The sequence below is a fragment of the Prunus mume genome, linkage group LG6 (genome assembly GCF_029339155.1).
Source record: "Prunus mume cultivar Tortuosa linkage group LG6, ASM2933915v1, whole genome shotgun sequence".
NCBI lineage: Eukaryota > Viridiplantae > Streptophyta > Magnoliopsida > Rosales > Rosaceae > Prunus > Prunus mume.
Window position 1 is genome coordinate 21,543,053 of NC_142703.1, and position 15,970 is coordinate 21,559,022.

The 15,970-nt window shown below is 36.1% G+C and overlaps 3 protein-coding genes across 3 annotated transcripts; 1 reads left to right on the forward strand and 2 right to left on the reverse strand.

The window, feature by feature from the left end:
- Positions 1-868: 868 nt before the first annotated feature.
- On the reverse strand, positions 869-4,228 carry LOC103335964 (pentatricopeptide repeat-containing protein At5g09450, mitochondrial). Its single transcript, XM_008239000.2, has 3 exons — positions 4,063-4,228; positions 3,545-3,815; positions 869-2,008 (listed from the first exon to the last, which is right to left on the reverse strand). Exons 1-3 carry the CDS (start codon positions 4,095-4,097, stop codon positions 1,109-1,111), a joined length of 1,206 nt encoding a protein of 401 aa, XP_008237222.2. The 5' UTR covers positions 4,098-4,228; the 3' UTR covers positions 869-1,108.
- Positions 4,229-7,344: 3,116 nt separating this feature from the next.
- LOC103335978 (2-oxoglutarate-dependent dioxygenase 19-like) lies at positions 7,345-9,024 on the forward strand. Its single transcript, XM_008239013.3, has 3 exons — positions 7,345-7,671; positions 7,840-8,403; positions 8,524-9,024. The coding sequence occupies exons 1-3, from the start codon at positions 7,399-7,401 to the stop codon at positions 8,767-8,769; spliced, it is 1,083 nt and encodes a 360-aa protein (XP_008237235.2). The 5' UTR covers positions 7,345-7,398; the 3' UTR covers positions 8,770-9,024.
- Positions 9,025-12,398: 3,374 nt separating this feature from the next.
- LOC103335908 (2-oxoglutarate-dependent dioxygenase 19-like) lies at positions 12,399-14,073 on the reverse strand. Its single transcript, XM_089053782.1, has 3 exons — positions 13,712-14,073; positions 12,992-13,555; positions 12,399-12,858 (listed from the first exon to the last, which is right to left on the reverse strand). The coding sequence occupies exons 1-3, from the start codon at positions 13,982-13,984 to the stop codon at positions 12,604-12,606; spliced, it is 1,092 nt and encodes a 363-aa protein (XP_088909908.1). The 5' UTR covers positions 13,985-14,073; the 3' UTR covers positions 12,399-12,603.
- Positions 14,074-15,970: the final 1,897 nt, after the last annotated feature.

Consider the following 15,970-nt stretch of genomic DNA (forward strand, 5'->3'; position numbering starts at 1 on the left):
CAAACGGGTCGATTTCAACCCGGTTCTACATGCACCCTCTTTTAAAAACTCACCGTTGGATGAAATCCAACGGCTCTTACATACCCCTCAAAAAAACCCTTTATAACTTTCCACTCACTATAGAAGCACTCAATAGACTCGCCCAGGCCCAACTAAAGCCCACAAAGGCACAAGAAACTGACTTACCATAGTGGAGTAGTGTTGCAATTCTATATGAGTGGTCAAGGGTTCGAATCCCCTTGGTCCTGATTTTGGGAATTTAAAGCATTTATGGTGGTGTTGGTTCGGTTAAGTTGAATCAACAATATTGGATGCTATGAACCGTAAACTAGATTGAGTAGGAGTGGTTCGATTCAGTTTAAGAACCAAAATTGAAATCTTAGAAAATAAGACCGAACTGATTAGTTTGGTTAAGTGGGTTTGCCGATTTGCATCGGTTTATTTGGTCAAAACCCCTACCCTTCACCGTGGCTTCATATTATTTATTCATGGAACTACTCTAAATTAATCCAATATGCAGGGAGGGGGGCTCGAACTTAGGTGCAAGAAAGTGGACTCACTATCCTCGTCAACTGGCCTAACCCATATGCATTTCACTTAACTCTAATGCTCAACAATGGTGTTACAACGTTGCTGAAACATGTGCGTAGAGTGGTTTCAACCTTCAAGTGTTCAAGTGCTACTTACTTTTGTAAGCACGTGTTCTCTAGCCATCCGGATATTTTGTGGGCCAGGTAATTGCCATAAACTATAGTACCATACTTACATTTTGTGCAAAACCAAAATGAGGAAACCAGAAGAGTTTAAAAAGCAACCTTACCTGGCTTGAGATGAGGTACCAGGAAATCGGAACCAAGGAAACAGAAGATGGGGAAGATAAATACAAACTTTAAATTTCATGCAGACAATATACTTCAAGACTTAAACATGGAAAGCAAGCAGCACAAGTACCAACTCAATGACGGTTTCATACTGGCGTTTTATTCAGTCATTTGGTATAAGGAAAATCTGCAAGAACTTTTTAATTATTTCCTCTTCCAAATGGTCCAGACATCACAAAATTGGCCTATACACGTTCCATTACCTCATACAAAACTCATTTTTGGTTCTACTCTAATGAATTTGTAGGGTCACAGTTCTTCTGAATCAGAAGCATCTTGAAGTCGTGGGCTTTTTCGGTGAATCCAACGTCTGTGAATGCATTCAAAAGCCTCTTACAGGCAGAAACAACAGAATCTGTAGTGGTTGATTGCTTCCACTGATCAATAACTTCTCCCACTTCTTTTAGCTGTCCAAGCATTAGATACGAAGAAAGAATGCAAATATAGTTTCTACTTGTCATCTTTTGTCTCGTCATTATCAAGGATTTCCATATCTGATCAATTCTGTCTTTATTTCCTAAACCAGCATGCAAAATAATGAGGAAGTCGTATGCAATCCATTCTCTTTGTGTGATTCCTTTCTCAGCTTCTACTAGAGAATTGGACTCTGCATTCACAAGATGCCCAACGCTAACATAGATATTTGTCAGGTTAATGTATCTCTCCCAGTCTTCACCAAAACCAAGATCATATCTCATTTCATCTAAAATCTGTTGAACTTGATCAATTTTCAGAGTTGCAGCACATGAACTTATCCAGAGATTGTATGTGAAGATATCTGGGGCAACCTTCTGCCGTTTCAGTTCTTCAACAACTAAAGAGACCTTCTCCACTTGCCCCACTGACATGTACATAGTCATCATCTCATTGTATGTAAGGGCACTAAGGGAAAGTTTAGACTCCTTTATTTTCTCATAGAGGTCCTCAGCCTTTTCAGTCAATTTAGCCCCAGCATAAGAGTGGAGGAGAGCAGTATAGGTCTCAGTAGTTTTTGCAGTAAGAGGTAGACCTTCAAAGTAGCGTTCCGCAGAATCGATACCAAACACTTTTGTCATCAAGACAATGCGGACTGCATAGTCAGAATCTGATACCTCATATTCACCATGGCTGACCATCCACTCGGATATCTGCAAGCTTGTATAATTTACAAAACAGAATCCATTAAATATTTAGCAATTACATTCCCAACAGAGAACTGATAGAGATACGAATATCAAATTTAATTGTCTTCCTAAGGTTCATCTTTTGGAACAAGAAACAAATAGTAGTTTGGTTATTAGCAATAACTTATCCCTCCGCTTAGTCAATCAATCAGTTCTTAGCAATAACTTGTCCCTCCGCTTAGTCAATCAATCAGTTCTTAGCAATAACTTGTCCCTGTTTAAAACCACTAGTTAAGTCCCTTAATTAGTGATAAAATTTCCAAACAAAACAATCATCAGAAAGCTAGATACAGTGAGAACGAAAAGAAAAGGCACACAGATCAGAGCAATACTCTAATCTGGAGGGAGGGGGAGAAAGGAGTCTGTTTGCTGCAGAGCTTTAGACTACTTCAAGATCAAACTTATCCAAATGATTGAGCTTTGGCCAACCATTTACTAATAAAATCAGACTTAAAGTATTAAAAGCTAAACCCATTGCCCCAAGCCTCAAACCAGGGCCACAAACAAAACCCTTGTCACGCGTCCCCATATTTTTATATTGCCAATTAGTTTCCAATAACTTATGCATCCAGATTTTTTCAAACTTCCGGAAACTTTTGAAAGCATGTCACTTTCTTGAGACAAAAAATGGTGTAACAATTATTTTCAAAAAAGATCAAAAGAGAAAGCATACCTAATCCTAGCGTAAGAAAGGCTAATTGTCTCATATGGATTGTCTAGAGAATAGTCTGTGAAGTAATGCTACATATAACAGCTTGGTATTGTGGAAATAAAAACCTGCATCATGAAACAAAATGAAAACTGACATCACCCAACAGCTTCACCTAGCCCAACCTACTAAAGTTTTATGTCAGGAAAAAATATATATTTCTTAGGCTTATTAACAAAACATAAACAAGGTTGTCTGTGAGATATATGGGGATGAAAGTTCTTCTAGCACAGTCGCCTAGAACTTACTAGCAAAGGATATACGCGAGAACCGGTCATAAATTATTTTCAAACTGAGAGCTTCAACGCATAGTGCTCACATATTTCCTTTCAACATTACCTAAATGTATGAGCCTATAAACGGGTGATTTTTTTTATCCGTTTTCCAATGCTCATCCTGTGACTTAACATAATGCTTGGCATTAACATGACATCATTTTAAACCTTTTCTAAACCAACCATTTTCTAGAACAAAGGTAAATAGTTATTCAATCTATCATAAGTGATTCCGTTTATTTAATCAATAATTGGAATTGTTCAACAAAAACCCATTGGAATTCGTTTGCGTATGAAAAGTATGCAAGTGCCCCATAGATTCCAAATAAACAGAACAATATTTCAGATCCACAACCTTTACAGTGCCAGAACAAATCCTACTTATGTTATTCATACCCAGAAAAAGAAAAAAACTACTCTAAAGTTTCAAGCTTTCGCCTTCCCATCGTCTCTAGGCAACCAAACAGTGCAAAAAACATAAAATCAAAAGGAGAAAAAAAGAGAAAAATTTCCAACCTCGAGAGCGTGCTTGTAACGCTGAGACTTCCTAAGGTCCTTCGAGATATGACGAAGCTCTGAAAGGGTAATTTGGTTGCCTTCACTGACCCAATTCTGAAGAACGTTGGTGACGCTTCGCTTGGGCAGCCTCACCCTGAAGATTCTGCTCTTGAGGTCCTCATTTTCCTGAGAGTCTTGGACACATTCACTGCTGAGAGCACCTGAAGAGAACAATCTAGAAAGATTGGGTCGCAAAGTGTTGCTGACGACGCTGCTCGCACTGCATTTCCTAGGGTTTGCAACATAAGAAGTTCAGAGTTTGAAAATTTTGTGTAATTTGGCACTGAGAAATTAAGAAATCAATTGGGTTTGAGCTATGAGATTCAATAGCATTGAACTCATCTTGGGTTAGAGGTTTTGATTAAAACCCGAGCATTTTGAAATTCAGAGTATTGGTTTTCCTTTCATTTTCTGCTTTTCCTCGGCAGCCAAACGGAGAAATGGGCAAACAGATTGAAGAATTTGATTGTGCTTACCGTCTGAGAGTGAGGAAGAGTGACCGAGAAGCCATTGACGCTGCTTCGATATCGGATTGAGCTCACACCTTTTCGGGTTATCAGTCTATTTGACTTGGGCAGAGGGAATGCACCTGCAGCAACATTTTGTGACCTGCTTACGGACAGTCTAACTCGATAGTTTTTATACAAATTTATAAATAAATCCAATTTTAGACATATATTTATAAAAAAATTTAAATACTATTTAAACATAGAAACACATCTAAAATCAACCCCAGAGTCAACAATTGTATATTTTTTGGGTGTGTTTATAAATGGGTTTTGAGTGTGTGTAATGATGAATTTTGGGTGTGTTTATAAAGTGTTTTGAGTGTTGAATTTTTTTATAATTTCAGTTTCTATTTTGGGTGTTTAAAAAGTTTTAAAAAGGTCTTTAAACATGTGCTCTTAGAGTTGGACTTCCTTATTCATAATTTAGATTAGACCCTAAAATAAAATATCATTTTTATAAAAAATAAAAGTTCTTCTTGTACATACTTCAAAACTTTTAGGGCCTATTAATTTACATTTTTGAAGGCCCGTTTTCATTTTTTAGAGTGGAAAATAACTATAAATCACATACAGTGGACTATTCAGGAAACAGTAATTCTATTTAGACACACTAGATTAACCACATTAGTTGACTATCTTATATAGCAGCTGATGTGGTCATGCTATATCAATTAATAAATATTGGCATGTGAATTCTATTTATATTTATTTTATTTTTTAATAATCATTAAAAAAAAAAAAACAAAAAAAACAAAACAAAACCCTAGCATCCCTCGTCTGTAGATCACGCTTTATCTGCTCTTCATCTCCAGCACTCCCTTCCTCCATCAAATCCACCCATCCCTATCCTCCATTGTTGTTGAGATTTGGAGTTTTCTCAATAAAAATCTTCTACCACTTGTATTTATTTAAACCTAGTCGTACATAAGCGTAAAATATTTGTAAAAAGAAAAATGAAAATCGATAAATTGATATCGAAGTTGCTGTTCTGATTGCTCCATCAATCTGTCCAAACACTCTTTCCAATCTGAAACCTTCCTGTCTTCACTGACTACTAGTATCACACAATTCCTTGAAGATTGGTCACTCTTATCAAGAAGGGAAAAAAGACATCAAAATAAATTAACAAGGGATTACAAATTTAAAATATTACATCTTCTCCACTGCAATGTTTCCATTTTTGTTGTGTTCTTGCCAAATAAATATGAACTAGTTGTATATTGTGGAAAACAAATCTTAAAATTGAGATTAAACTCATGCATAATTGGTGTTGCATATGTGGAATTTAAATAAAGTTTTATTCGATTTTTTTTGTGTTTTGGAATTTTTAGTGTAGTTTATTTCTTTCATAGTGCAATAACAATAGGGTCTGCATAATTCCTTATTTAAGTGGGAGAGTCGTTCTATGGTAAGGGTGCCATATATGGACAATTGATATGGACCTTTATATTAGTCACATGATTCATCTTAATAGTAACTTCACTAAGGTTAATGAAATGATTTTGTGGCTAATATGGGTCCATATATAGCACCCTCACTATAGAATTTTTGGAAGTTCTCTTTATTTAATTGGGCTTTAGGGTGGGCTTGCACAATTCCTTATTTAAGTGGGATTGAGAGTTCTCTTTTTAAAAGACCAATTTAACATCACCAAATTTTATAGTGCGTGCATCACAAGAATTTTATGTTTTTTTTTTTTTTCCTTCTTGACACATGATATGAAAGCTTGTCAACAACAGTTGTAGGTTATTTGTAATGCTATTTTTGTTTTCTAAGACTTATGAATGACATTGGTATTGTTTAAATTATAAGGATATTTGGTTGTAATTTTTTTACTAAAGCTTTTAATCTTTCAAAATTGCACCTCCACTAAATTTTTTTTGGATCTGTCATTGCCCAGAGGTGGGTTTTCTGCATAAATATATATGTGTTCATTCTCTCATGCCATTAACACGATATATGTTCTACTAGTTAATTTGATTAAAGAGAAATTATAATGAAAATAATAAATATGTTCTAGAAAGTTTGGTTTACAATCGTACACATGACTAGACATGGGTGCTATGCGGTGCAAGTTATGTTCTGGGTGAAATGTTATACCTTATTGACCCATTAATTTGAACTTTCTTTAAAATGAAGAACAAATCAAATCATTCTTTTTGAATATTTTTTCATTCATAAATCAGATGATTCACAACATCTTAAATTGTTATTCAACTCTCTCTCTCCCAAAGTTATGAAATTTTAGAGATAGGATGAGAGAGAAACTTCAGTGCAAGATAGAAGAAATAGTAATGGAGGGATGTAATCCATATGTTTTGATCCAAAAAAGCTTCAAAAAGGCATCATGCATGACACATGACTATATAAGTTTTTGTAATGGATGCCACTATTTGTGTCCATTAATCACACTTTCAAAAGTTTAGGTATTGAAGAGGAGGCTTGGTCCAATGGATGTTTAGACATTCAAAACTAGACATGGGTGCTATGTGGTGCAAGAAGTTATGTTCTAGGTGAAAAGTTATACTTTATTGACCCATTAATTTGAATTTTCTTTAAAACGAAGAACAAATCAGATGGTTCTTTTTTCTTTTCTTTTCTTCGCTCAGAAATCATATGGTTCACAATATCCTAAATTGTTATTCAACTCTCTCTCTCCCCTAAAGTTATGAAATTTTAGAGAGACGAAGAGAGGGAAACTTCACTGCAAGATAGTAAGACTCTAGAAATCTTTTTCATTTTGTTTCTATTGTATAGCAATAATAATATAATATAATGTTGAGACATTCAAAACTCGACATCTTATACTCAACCCAAGTCAGGCAAGTAGGTCAGAAACTTGTTTATTTATTAACAACCAAAAAAGAAAAACTAGTTTAACTTGTCAGTTCTGTCAATGGGGTAAAATCAAATGGTTCAGGTTTGTACTTTTGACTTGGACTCGTTTTATGCCTGTGGTTTATTTTTAGTGAAAAATAGTTGTTTAAACAATCTAAAATATGAACATAAAAAATAGTCGTTAACTTGTTTCACCTAATTAATATAAATAGAGACTTAAAATAGAATCCCCGTTTTCTTGTTATTAGACAGAGTTTGGTAGGCTTGGTCAAGCTTGGAGACGTTATCAGATCACTCGAATTAAAAACCAATTTATTTATAGATTATTCGTTTCACGTGGAAAAACCTAGATTTCTTGCCTATAAATATGAACCATTGTTTGCATAAGCCATCCATCCCTACTTCAAACACTTCATTTAAACATCTCTCGCTCTCAAAACACTTTCATTTTCAATCTCTCTTCCAATGGCACCTGCAGTAACTTCATTAACTGAGGCATCCAATGGTCATGAAACTGAAGTTGCAAGCATCAAAAGAGTAGCTGGCTCAGCTGCTTTCAGTTCTGTACCTTCCGAGTACACTTATACCAAAAATCCTAATGAACAAGGAGATGCAAATGACCCCGAACACTCAATCCCCACCATTGATTTTGCTCTTCTCACGTCTGGTTCTCCTGATCAACGGGTAAAAGTGATCGAGGAGCTAGGAAGAGCTTGCGAGGAATGGGGCTTCTTCCAGGTATGTACTTCATTTTGTGTACATCAATCACAGAGAAATGCTCTTTCATGATGCTTATGTTGCCAGATTGTGAATATCAAGTTGATTTTGTTCGTTATATATGCATTAATGTGTGTGATGAAAATGAAGCTAATCAAACATAAAATGTATTCATGCTGGGTTTAATAGGTGACCAACCACGGTGTACCAGAGAGCTTGATGAAATCAATGATTGACGCGTGTCATAGATTTTTTGATCTACCGGAGGAGGAGAAGAAGGAGTTTCAAACAAAGAAACTGTTGGACCCAATTAGGTGCGGTACCAGTGCCAACGTCGCCATTGAAAAATTTCGTCTATGGAGGGATTTCCTCAAGGTCATTGCCCACCCTGAATTCAACTCACTCTACAAACCTGCTGGATACAGCGAGGTTTCACTGGAGTTCAGCAAAAAAACCCGAGAAGTAGCCACAGAAATATTGAAGGGAATATCAGAGAGCTTAGGGTTGGAGGCTGACTACATAGCAAAGGCCATGAACTGGGACCGTGGCTTACAAATTCTGGCCGCGAATTACTACCCGGCGTGCCCACAGCCCGATAAAGCCATCGGTCTACCTCCTCATACCGATCATGGACTGGTGACCCTCCTCATTCAGAATGAGATGGGTGGCCTTGAAGTCAAGCACAAAGACCAATGGGTGTTGGTGAATGCTGCTCCGGGAGCTTTTATTGTTAACATTGGTGACCAAATGCAGGTACCAAAATAACACCCTACTTTTTTAAATCTAAAACCCTTCTTATCTAAGAATTCTCCACTTATTTTCATAAATAAATGGTACCAATTATTTATGTGTATGGTTAATTCTTTGTGGCAGATTTTGACAAACGACAAGTACAAGAGTATATGGCATAGGGCTGTTGTGAACAACAAAGCTACAAGGATATCAATAGCTGTGCCCCATGGACCTTCACTAGACACACCAGCTTTACCAATCCCAGAGTTGTTAAAGAGAGAAGGCCAAGCACCAAAATACATTGGAATGACATATGAGAAATTCATGGAGCTTCAAGCAGGCCCTGCTGCCTACGTGAAGCCTTGCTTAGATTACCTCCGAATCTAGGCTATCTCGACGACCCAATTAAGAGTTGTAGCTTCTTTTCTTTCTGGTCTTCAAAAATATATGTTGATTATGCGTTAAGTATATATTCATGCTCTATAGGTGAAGCGTCTTCAAGTTTTATCTGTGTTTTCAGATAGGCTTAGAAGTTATTTAATTATGCGTGATTCATTGTGAAATTCTCAGCAAAGAGCAATTCTTGTATAATACAAAATTATCTATTATAATTTTTATATATAAGAAGATGATTTAATAGCATGACTATCTACCTCTGAAGGGAGTCTGATCGAAGAAAAATGAAAGCCTTTCGGTGTCTCTTTTGTCGTCGCTTTTGATCTTACTCATTACTGTTCCCTATAACTGAATGCATATTCTTTCACAGAAATAATAATAATAATAATAAAATATTTTAAAAAACCTGATATAGCTGAAGTTCTGTATATCCTTACCAGTGGCGGGAGCCACTCCTAGATCTGGACCCCCCCCCAAATATTTTTTATCACTTTTCTATTATATAATATATAGAATTTGTAATAAACAACTTAGAATTTAAGTTAAAATTTCTTCTAAAACAAATTAGACATGACTCAAGTAGAAATATTTAGCTCTAAACATGCAAGTATTGAATACTTATGTGTTTTATATACTTGTATTTTCTAATTTGACCCCCCAAGTTTACAATTCTAGCTCCGCTCCTGATCCTGACTTACGTCCCCAAATCCTTTGACCCAAAAATATTCGCCAAATGGTGACTTGTTTGTAAGATAAATCTAGTTGTGTCAGTTTTTTTATTCTAATTTGTCATATTATATCGCCACATGGTGTTATTAATACACCCGTATAATAGTAACACATGTATATTAAGTAATGTTATACCCTAAATAGGGAACTTGTTTTGGGGATTAATTAAGAAGATCAGAGACTAGAGAGAAGATGGAATGAAAAAGAACTTTTGAAAAGTAAAAAATATTTGAAATTGCTTGTAAATTTTTGTTTTCAGTTTGTGTAGCATTCCATTACAGTTTTTTACCCTCTTATCGATCCCTCTCTCGTCCCTTCTTTCTCATTCTTTCTTTTAGATTTTTCCCTTGTATTTTCCATATAAAAATGAATTAAAAAAATGAAATACGAAATGATTATCAATCTAGTCTTTGTGACAAAATGTGCCTAACGCATGAATTATTCTTGTGACACAATTCCTGAACATATGACCAAATTATAGGAATCAACTATCCCGCGCAGAAATTCTAGCTATGAACAAAGTCACCCAAAACACGATATCTTCCTTTACAGACTTCAGAACCACGAACCGTAAAATTCTGTAGAAACTAGACATCCAAGGATTTCCAACCATATAAGGCTCGTAACTTGATTCATCTGAGCAAGTATAGACTATTTCGTAAAGCCATCTGATCTGCACAGACAGTTTATGAGAAAATATGCATAATGCATCAAAGATTGCCTTAAAAATCTTCAAATTAATTCCTTTGTTTAACTTTACCTACAAAAGAAGATAACAAGGTAAATAACTAACAAATAAGAGAAACTAAGCATAAAAATTAAGAAAAAGAGTATTCAAATGATATATAATTATGAGCTTATCAAGGGTGTAGTAGATTCAAGGTAATAAAGTTAGGGCAATTTGAGTTGAGATACTCATTCAAGGATTGCACAAATTGTTTATTGGAATTAGATAATGATTTAAGGATCATCTTCATAGTTTGTGGACTAATGATGGATCAATTAATCCACATTTTTATTAGGGATAAGACTGCAAGTAATGAGTTGCAATTAGTTGTTGGGAATATGAGTTCTTCGTTTTCATTGAATGTTGGGAATAAAAGTTCTTCGTCTTTTAGTAAAAATTCTAGTATGGATGTTATTGCTTCTGTTGATTCGAATGGTGTGTCCTCGTCTTGTTTGAGTGTTTATTGTGACGGTAGTAGCGGTGATGATGTCAATGCATATTTAGGAAAATACAGGAGTTCTGGAGGTTGGAGGTACTTAACTAGTGATTGGGAGAGCTACATTTCTCATGAAGGGCAGAAGTTTGAGGGTGCAGTGTGTAAATTTTGTGAGAAGTTGCTCAAATATTCAATGGAGATTGGATTCAAGTTGAAGTATTTGAAAAATGAGCCTTCATGTCTTAGTGCGTAGTGTTTGAAGAAGGAACCAGATTGTAGCGTGTCCATACATTGAAGTCTACTGTCAATGGATTTTTTTACATTAGGGTTTTGAATAACATTCATACTTGTATTGGTTTGATTCGTGAGAAAAAAGAATAAAGCTATGGGATCTCGTCTTTTGTCTTTGGTGGTCAAATGCAAAGTTTTGTTTGAAATCATGAATTATTTGAAGGAGAATTATGGTTTAGATATCCCCCACCACATTGCTTGTTATGGGAAGGAGTCTGCTAATCGTGATTTACATGGTGATGAGGCTTTGTCTTACGCTTACTTACCTTGGTATGTTGATTCTTTGAAGTGGAGTAATGTGGGATCTCACTGTGTGCTGGATTGTGTAGTGAGGTGAAGAAGTTGTGTATTTTTCTTTTAAAAATATAATAAATAATATAATTTTTAGAATTTCGAGTGGAGTTAAATTTTTCCCTAAGTGTGAAATTGCCACATATATAAACCATCAAATTCAAATTGAACATTTTAAATTTTACATTTGACAGATTATGCTCTAAGTGGAGAAGAGTGTGAAACCAGTCACCCAAGCAGCTACCAAGCCTTAAAAAAAAACCACGCACACACAAAAAAAAAGACAAAAAAGACAAAAAAGAAAAAAAAGAAAAAAGATAGCCTGATTATATACAGTACCTTTCAGAAGATGATTTAGAAAAAAGTAAGCGAGTAGTAATTTGGAAAAGGAAAAAAAAAGAGCACATTGACTTGCTGATTAGACTATAAACTGCCTTGGAAATAATAGATCAAACAAAAGCAGAGATTGCATATGAAAGATACAAGAAAAGAAACATAAAGGAAGCTGCAACTGTTTCAATATGGTCGGGGTCCTGTTGAAGCGTGACGAAGCCGCACCGTAAATAGCTTAGGCTCTTTGCGCGACGGATTGTGCGCGACTAATTTTCTGTCGCGTAGACGTATGTGTGACCGAATGTAACTTTGCGCGACGAATTTAATTTGTCGCGCAAATCATAAAATGTAGTAGTGTTTAAGATTACAACTCAAGCAAGAAGCCTTTTTCACAAGGGCGGAGCCAATTAAAGAAAAACTTAGTTATAGCGTGAATATCACTGTTTTACTATCCCTGACCTGTAATGCTATGCCACGTGAAAGTGTTATCACGAGTGTTACTGTGTCAAAGTGTTATTGACAGGGGATAGCGGAATAGTTCTTTCCCCATTTCAAGGCTAGAAGTGGTTGTGACCCCCAATTTTCAGAAACTCCTTTACGCTTTATATAAAACTTGACAATTTGTACGCATTTCATATATATAAAAAAATGTCAGCTATTGCCTCCCCTTAAATATATAGGCTCTACCTCTGCCATTGCTTCTTCAGTACTCACGTTCTCAAGTAATCCTTTCGCTACCCCGTCAATTTTCTTATATCAGAGATGGTGGTTTATAATTGAAAATAAATCAAATCGGGACACTAAATGGCATAGTTAGAGCTATAAACATATATAATATTGTGAAAGTACAGAAGATACAAGTAAAAATTCGAATCTTGAGTAGCATGTGCGAAATATCCGACACTTGATGAGAATGTCTCACTGCGAAATATCATGAATTCGGAATCGGAACAAGACAATGTACATAGGAGCAACAAAGCTGTTATTCGACTCTAATTAACTAGGGAGAAGCCGTAGCTTAGTTATGCTTGACCCGCAGGTGATCTAAGCAAGGTTTCGTGAGGGCAGCAGGACTTGCTTGAAGCTCCATGAATTTCTCATATGTCATCCCAATGTATTTTGGAGCTTGGCCTTCTCTCTCTAACAACTCTGGGATTGGTAAAGCTGGTGTGTCCAGTGAGGGTCCATGGGGAACAGCTATTGATATCCTTGTAGCTTTGTTGTTCACAACAGCCCTATGCCATATGCTCTTGTACTTGTCGTTTGTCAAAATCTGCCACAAAAAAAATTAACCATACACATAAATAATCGGTACTTAATTTATGAAAATAAGTAGAGAATTATTAGATTGTAATTCTTAGATAAGATGGGTTTTAGATTAAAAAATTTGGGTGTTATTTTGGTACCTGCATTTGGTCACCAATGTTAACAATAAAAGTTCCCGGAGCAGCATTCACCAACACCCATTGGTCTTTGTGCTTGACTTCAAGGCCACCCATCTCATTTTGGATGAGAAGGGTCACCAGTCCGTGATCAGTATGAGGAGGAATGCCGATCGCTTTATCGGGCTGTGGGCACGCCGGGTAGTAATTCGCGGCCAGAATTTGTAAGCCACGGTCCCAGTTCATGGCCTTTGCAATGTAGTCAGCCTCCAACCCTAAGCTCTCTGATATTCCCTTCAATATTTCTGTGGCTACTCCTCGGGTTCGTTTGCTGAACTCCAGTGAAACCTCGCTGTATCCAGCAGGTTTGTATAGTGAGTTGAACTGAGGGTGGGCTATGACCTTGAGGAAATCCCTCCAGAGATGAACTTTTTCAATGTCGACGTTGAAGCTGGTGCCGCACTTGATTGGATCCAACAGGTTCCTTGTTTGGAACTCCTTCTTCTCCTCCTCCGGCAGATCAAAGAATCTATGACAGGCGTCGATCATTGATTGCATCAGATTCTCTGGTACACCGTGGTTGGTCACCTAATAATTCCCATATATATAATTTATGCTTACTTAGCTTTCATCATGAGAGTTGTGGATACAGTTTGACAAATACTTTGTTGATATTATAAGGTAAACATAAGTATCTGTCTAACAACACAAGTCCTGTTACTATAAACAAATTAAGGTACATACCTGGAAGAAGCCCCATTCCTCGCAAGCTCTGCGCAGCTCCTGGATCACTTTTGCTCGTTGATCAGGAGATCCCGACGTGAGAAGGGCAAAATCAATGATGGGGATTGAATGCTCTGGGTCGTTTGCATCGCCTTGTTCATTAGGATTTTTGGTATAGGTGTACTCAGAAGGTACAAAAGTGAAGGAAGCTGAGTCAGCTAGTGTTTTGATGCTTGCTACTTTGGGTACTTCATGGCCATTAGACGCCTCCATTGAAGTAACTGTAGGTGCCATTGAGAAGAGAGAGAGAGAGAGAGAGAGAAAAAGAGGTAGGACTGAGCCTTTGAGAGTGATATTTCTGTATATCTTTGAGTGAGAGTGAGAAGCTGTTGGGCAGTTGTGGAGGTATTGAGAGAAAAGGAACGGGTATTTATAGCACAGGATGTACTGATTTTACACGTGGAGGATTTCTACTGGGGCCTGTTATTTTAATGTTGCCTACACCAAAAGGTCTAGAAATTTTACAGAAATAAGTTGGCCAACGCTGACCAAGTTCCAAAATCTTGTCAATGCAGAATAATATATATATATATATATATTGTAGTTAAAGTAAATGTTAACATAGGACAATAACGCGTATATCGAAGGAAACGTTTTTGTGTATATTTCAAATTGGACATTTTTGTCGTACGATTGTTGAGTACGTATTAACAGATGCTTTTGGAATCGGTTTTGTGAAAACGTTAATCCTTAATAATCCCCCTATCTGTTTTTTTCCTTGAACTTTTAAAAAAAAAATTAATAAATAAAAATCAAACTCTTGTTGTACATGAAATTTAGATATCCTAAGGTTTCTTATAGGTTAAATTGTCTTGAGGGAGCAAAATTCTAGAAAGTGTCTATTTGAAATCGACAAATTATGTTAGCAACCTTCTCTCTAACCTTCTCCTTTGGACCTTCTCCTTTTTTTGCTTGACATGTGTCATTCTCTTTGCACTTAAAACAATGTCATTAATATATTATACAATCTAAGTTTTGCTTCCAAAGTCACAACTATCTTACCATGTTATTAATTTGAGGAAGAACACTGAAGAGTGCCCTCATTTTTCTGGCTTTCTCATTCAGGCGAAACAAAGCAATATTGGATTTTATATTTTCATCTTTGTAGTTTGGTCTTTTTGGTCAGAACATTCATCAATTCTTGAGCAACGTCAAAACTGGCGTTGAGTTGGAAACCAGTGACCGCGACCATTGTAGTTTTGTTCTCTTGGTTTTGAAATCCTTGAGCACAGTCAAAACAGGGATTGAGGAAGATGAAAAGTTTTTGGATTTGACGTCCAGATCTAAAAGGGCGATATTGTCATATTTGTTGAAATTTTGAGCTATTCTCCAAATCCTTTTCCAAGAACAGTGACCACCAACTTGAAGCGATACATTCCCAAAAACAGAAGGTTTGTGCTTTCAGACGAAATTGTGCCAAAGTGAGCGACACAATTACCCTGCCGAGGTTGGTGAACCACTTCGCCAATGTCCAATTGAGTTGCTTGAAGTTGAATGTCGTCCACCATATTCCTAATATTGTTCCATGTCTCCTCACCAGCTTTTAAGAAATTGACCACCTCCTGGGAATCTGTAGCCAATATATTCTAATTCAACAGCCCACCGAATATATCATCCAAACCTTTAAAAACTTAATTATTATAACACTGTTATCATAGTTTTTTTCTTCTAAAAATCATAAAGCAAAGATAATAACAATATTTCACACGTCATTGAAATTAAAAAAATAATACAAATGGTTCTTTTTGGGTTTTTTTCTCTTCTTCTTCTTCTTCAATTTATAGGTTTTGGTGTTTTATTTATAAAATCATTTCAAGAAATGGGGTTCTTTATAAATTTCTCTAGTCGCTATTCAGCACCTTGGAATCTCTAGTTACACTTGCTACATATTATCTGTTTTGGTGCATAACTCTTTTCTGAATAAAAGACATTTCTTTGGAGCTGACTTCAAATATACAAGTATATATACGAATTACAACATTCATATGCTCTCACTAAGAGCATGTATGAACTCCTAGTGAAGAATCACGCAACTAAGGTGCCGATTGAATATTGGTAAATTTTCACTTGTGATCAAATATAACATCAAGTTGAATTGATCAGGAGAGAATCACGCACACTTTATGAGACGCGCAATTTATATTTATTGAGTTAAAATAGAGTGACGTATATAAATCAAAGAATTAGAGCATGTGGTTACGGATCACAGAGTCGGAGGTT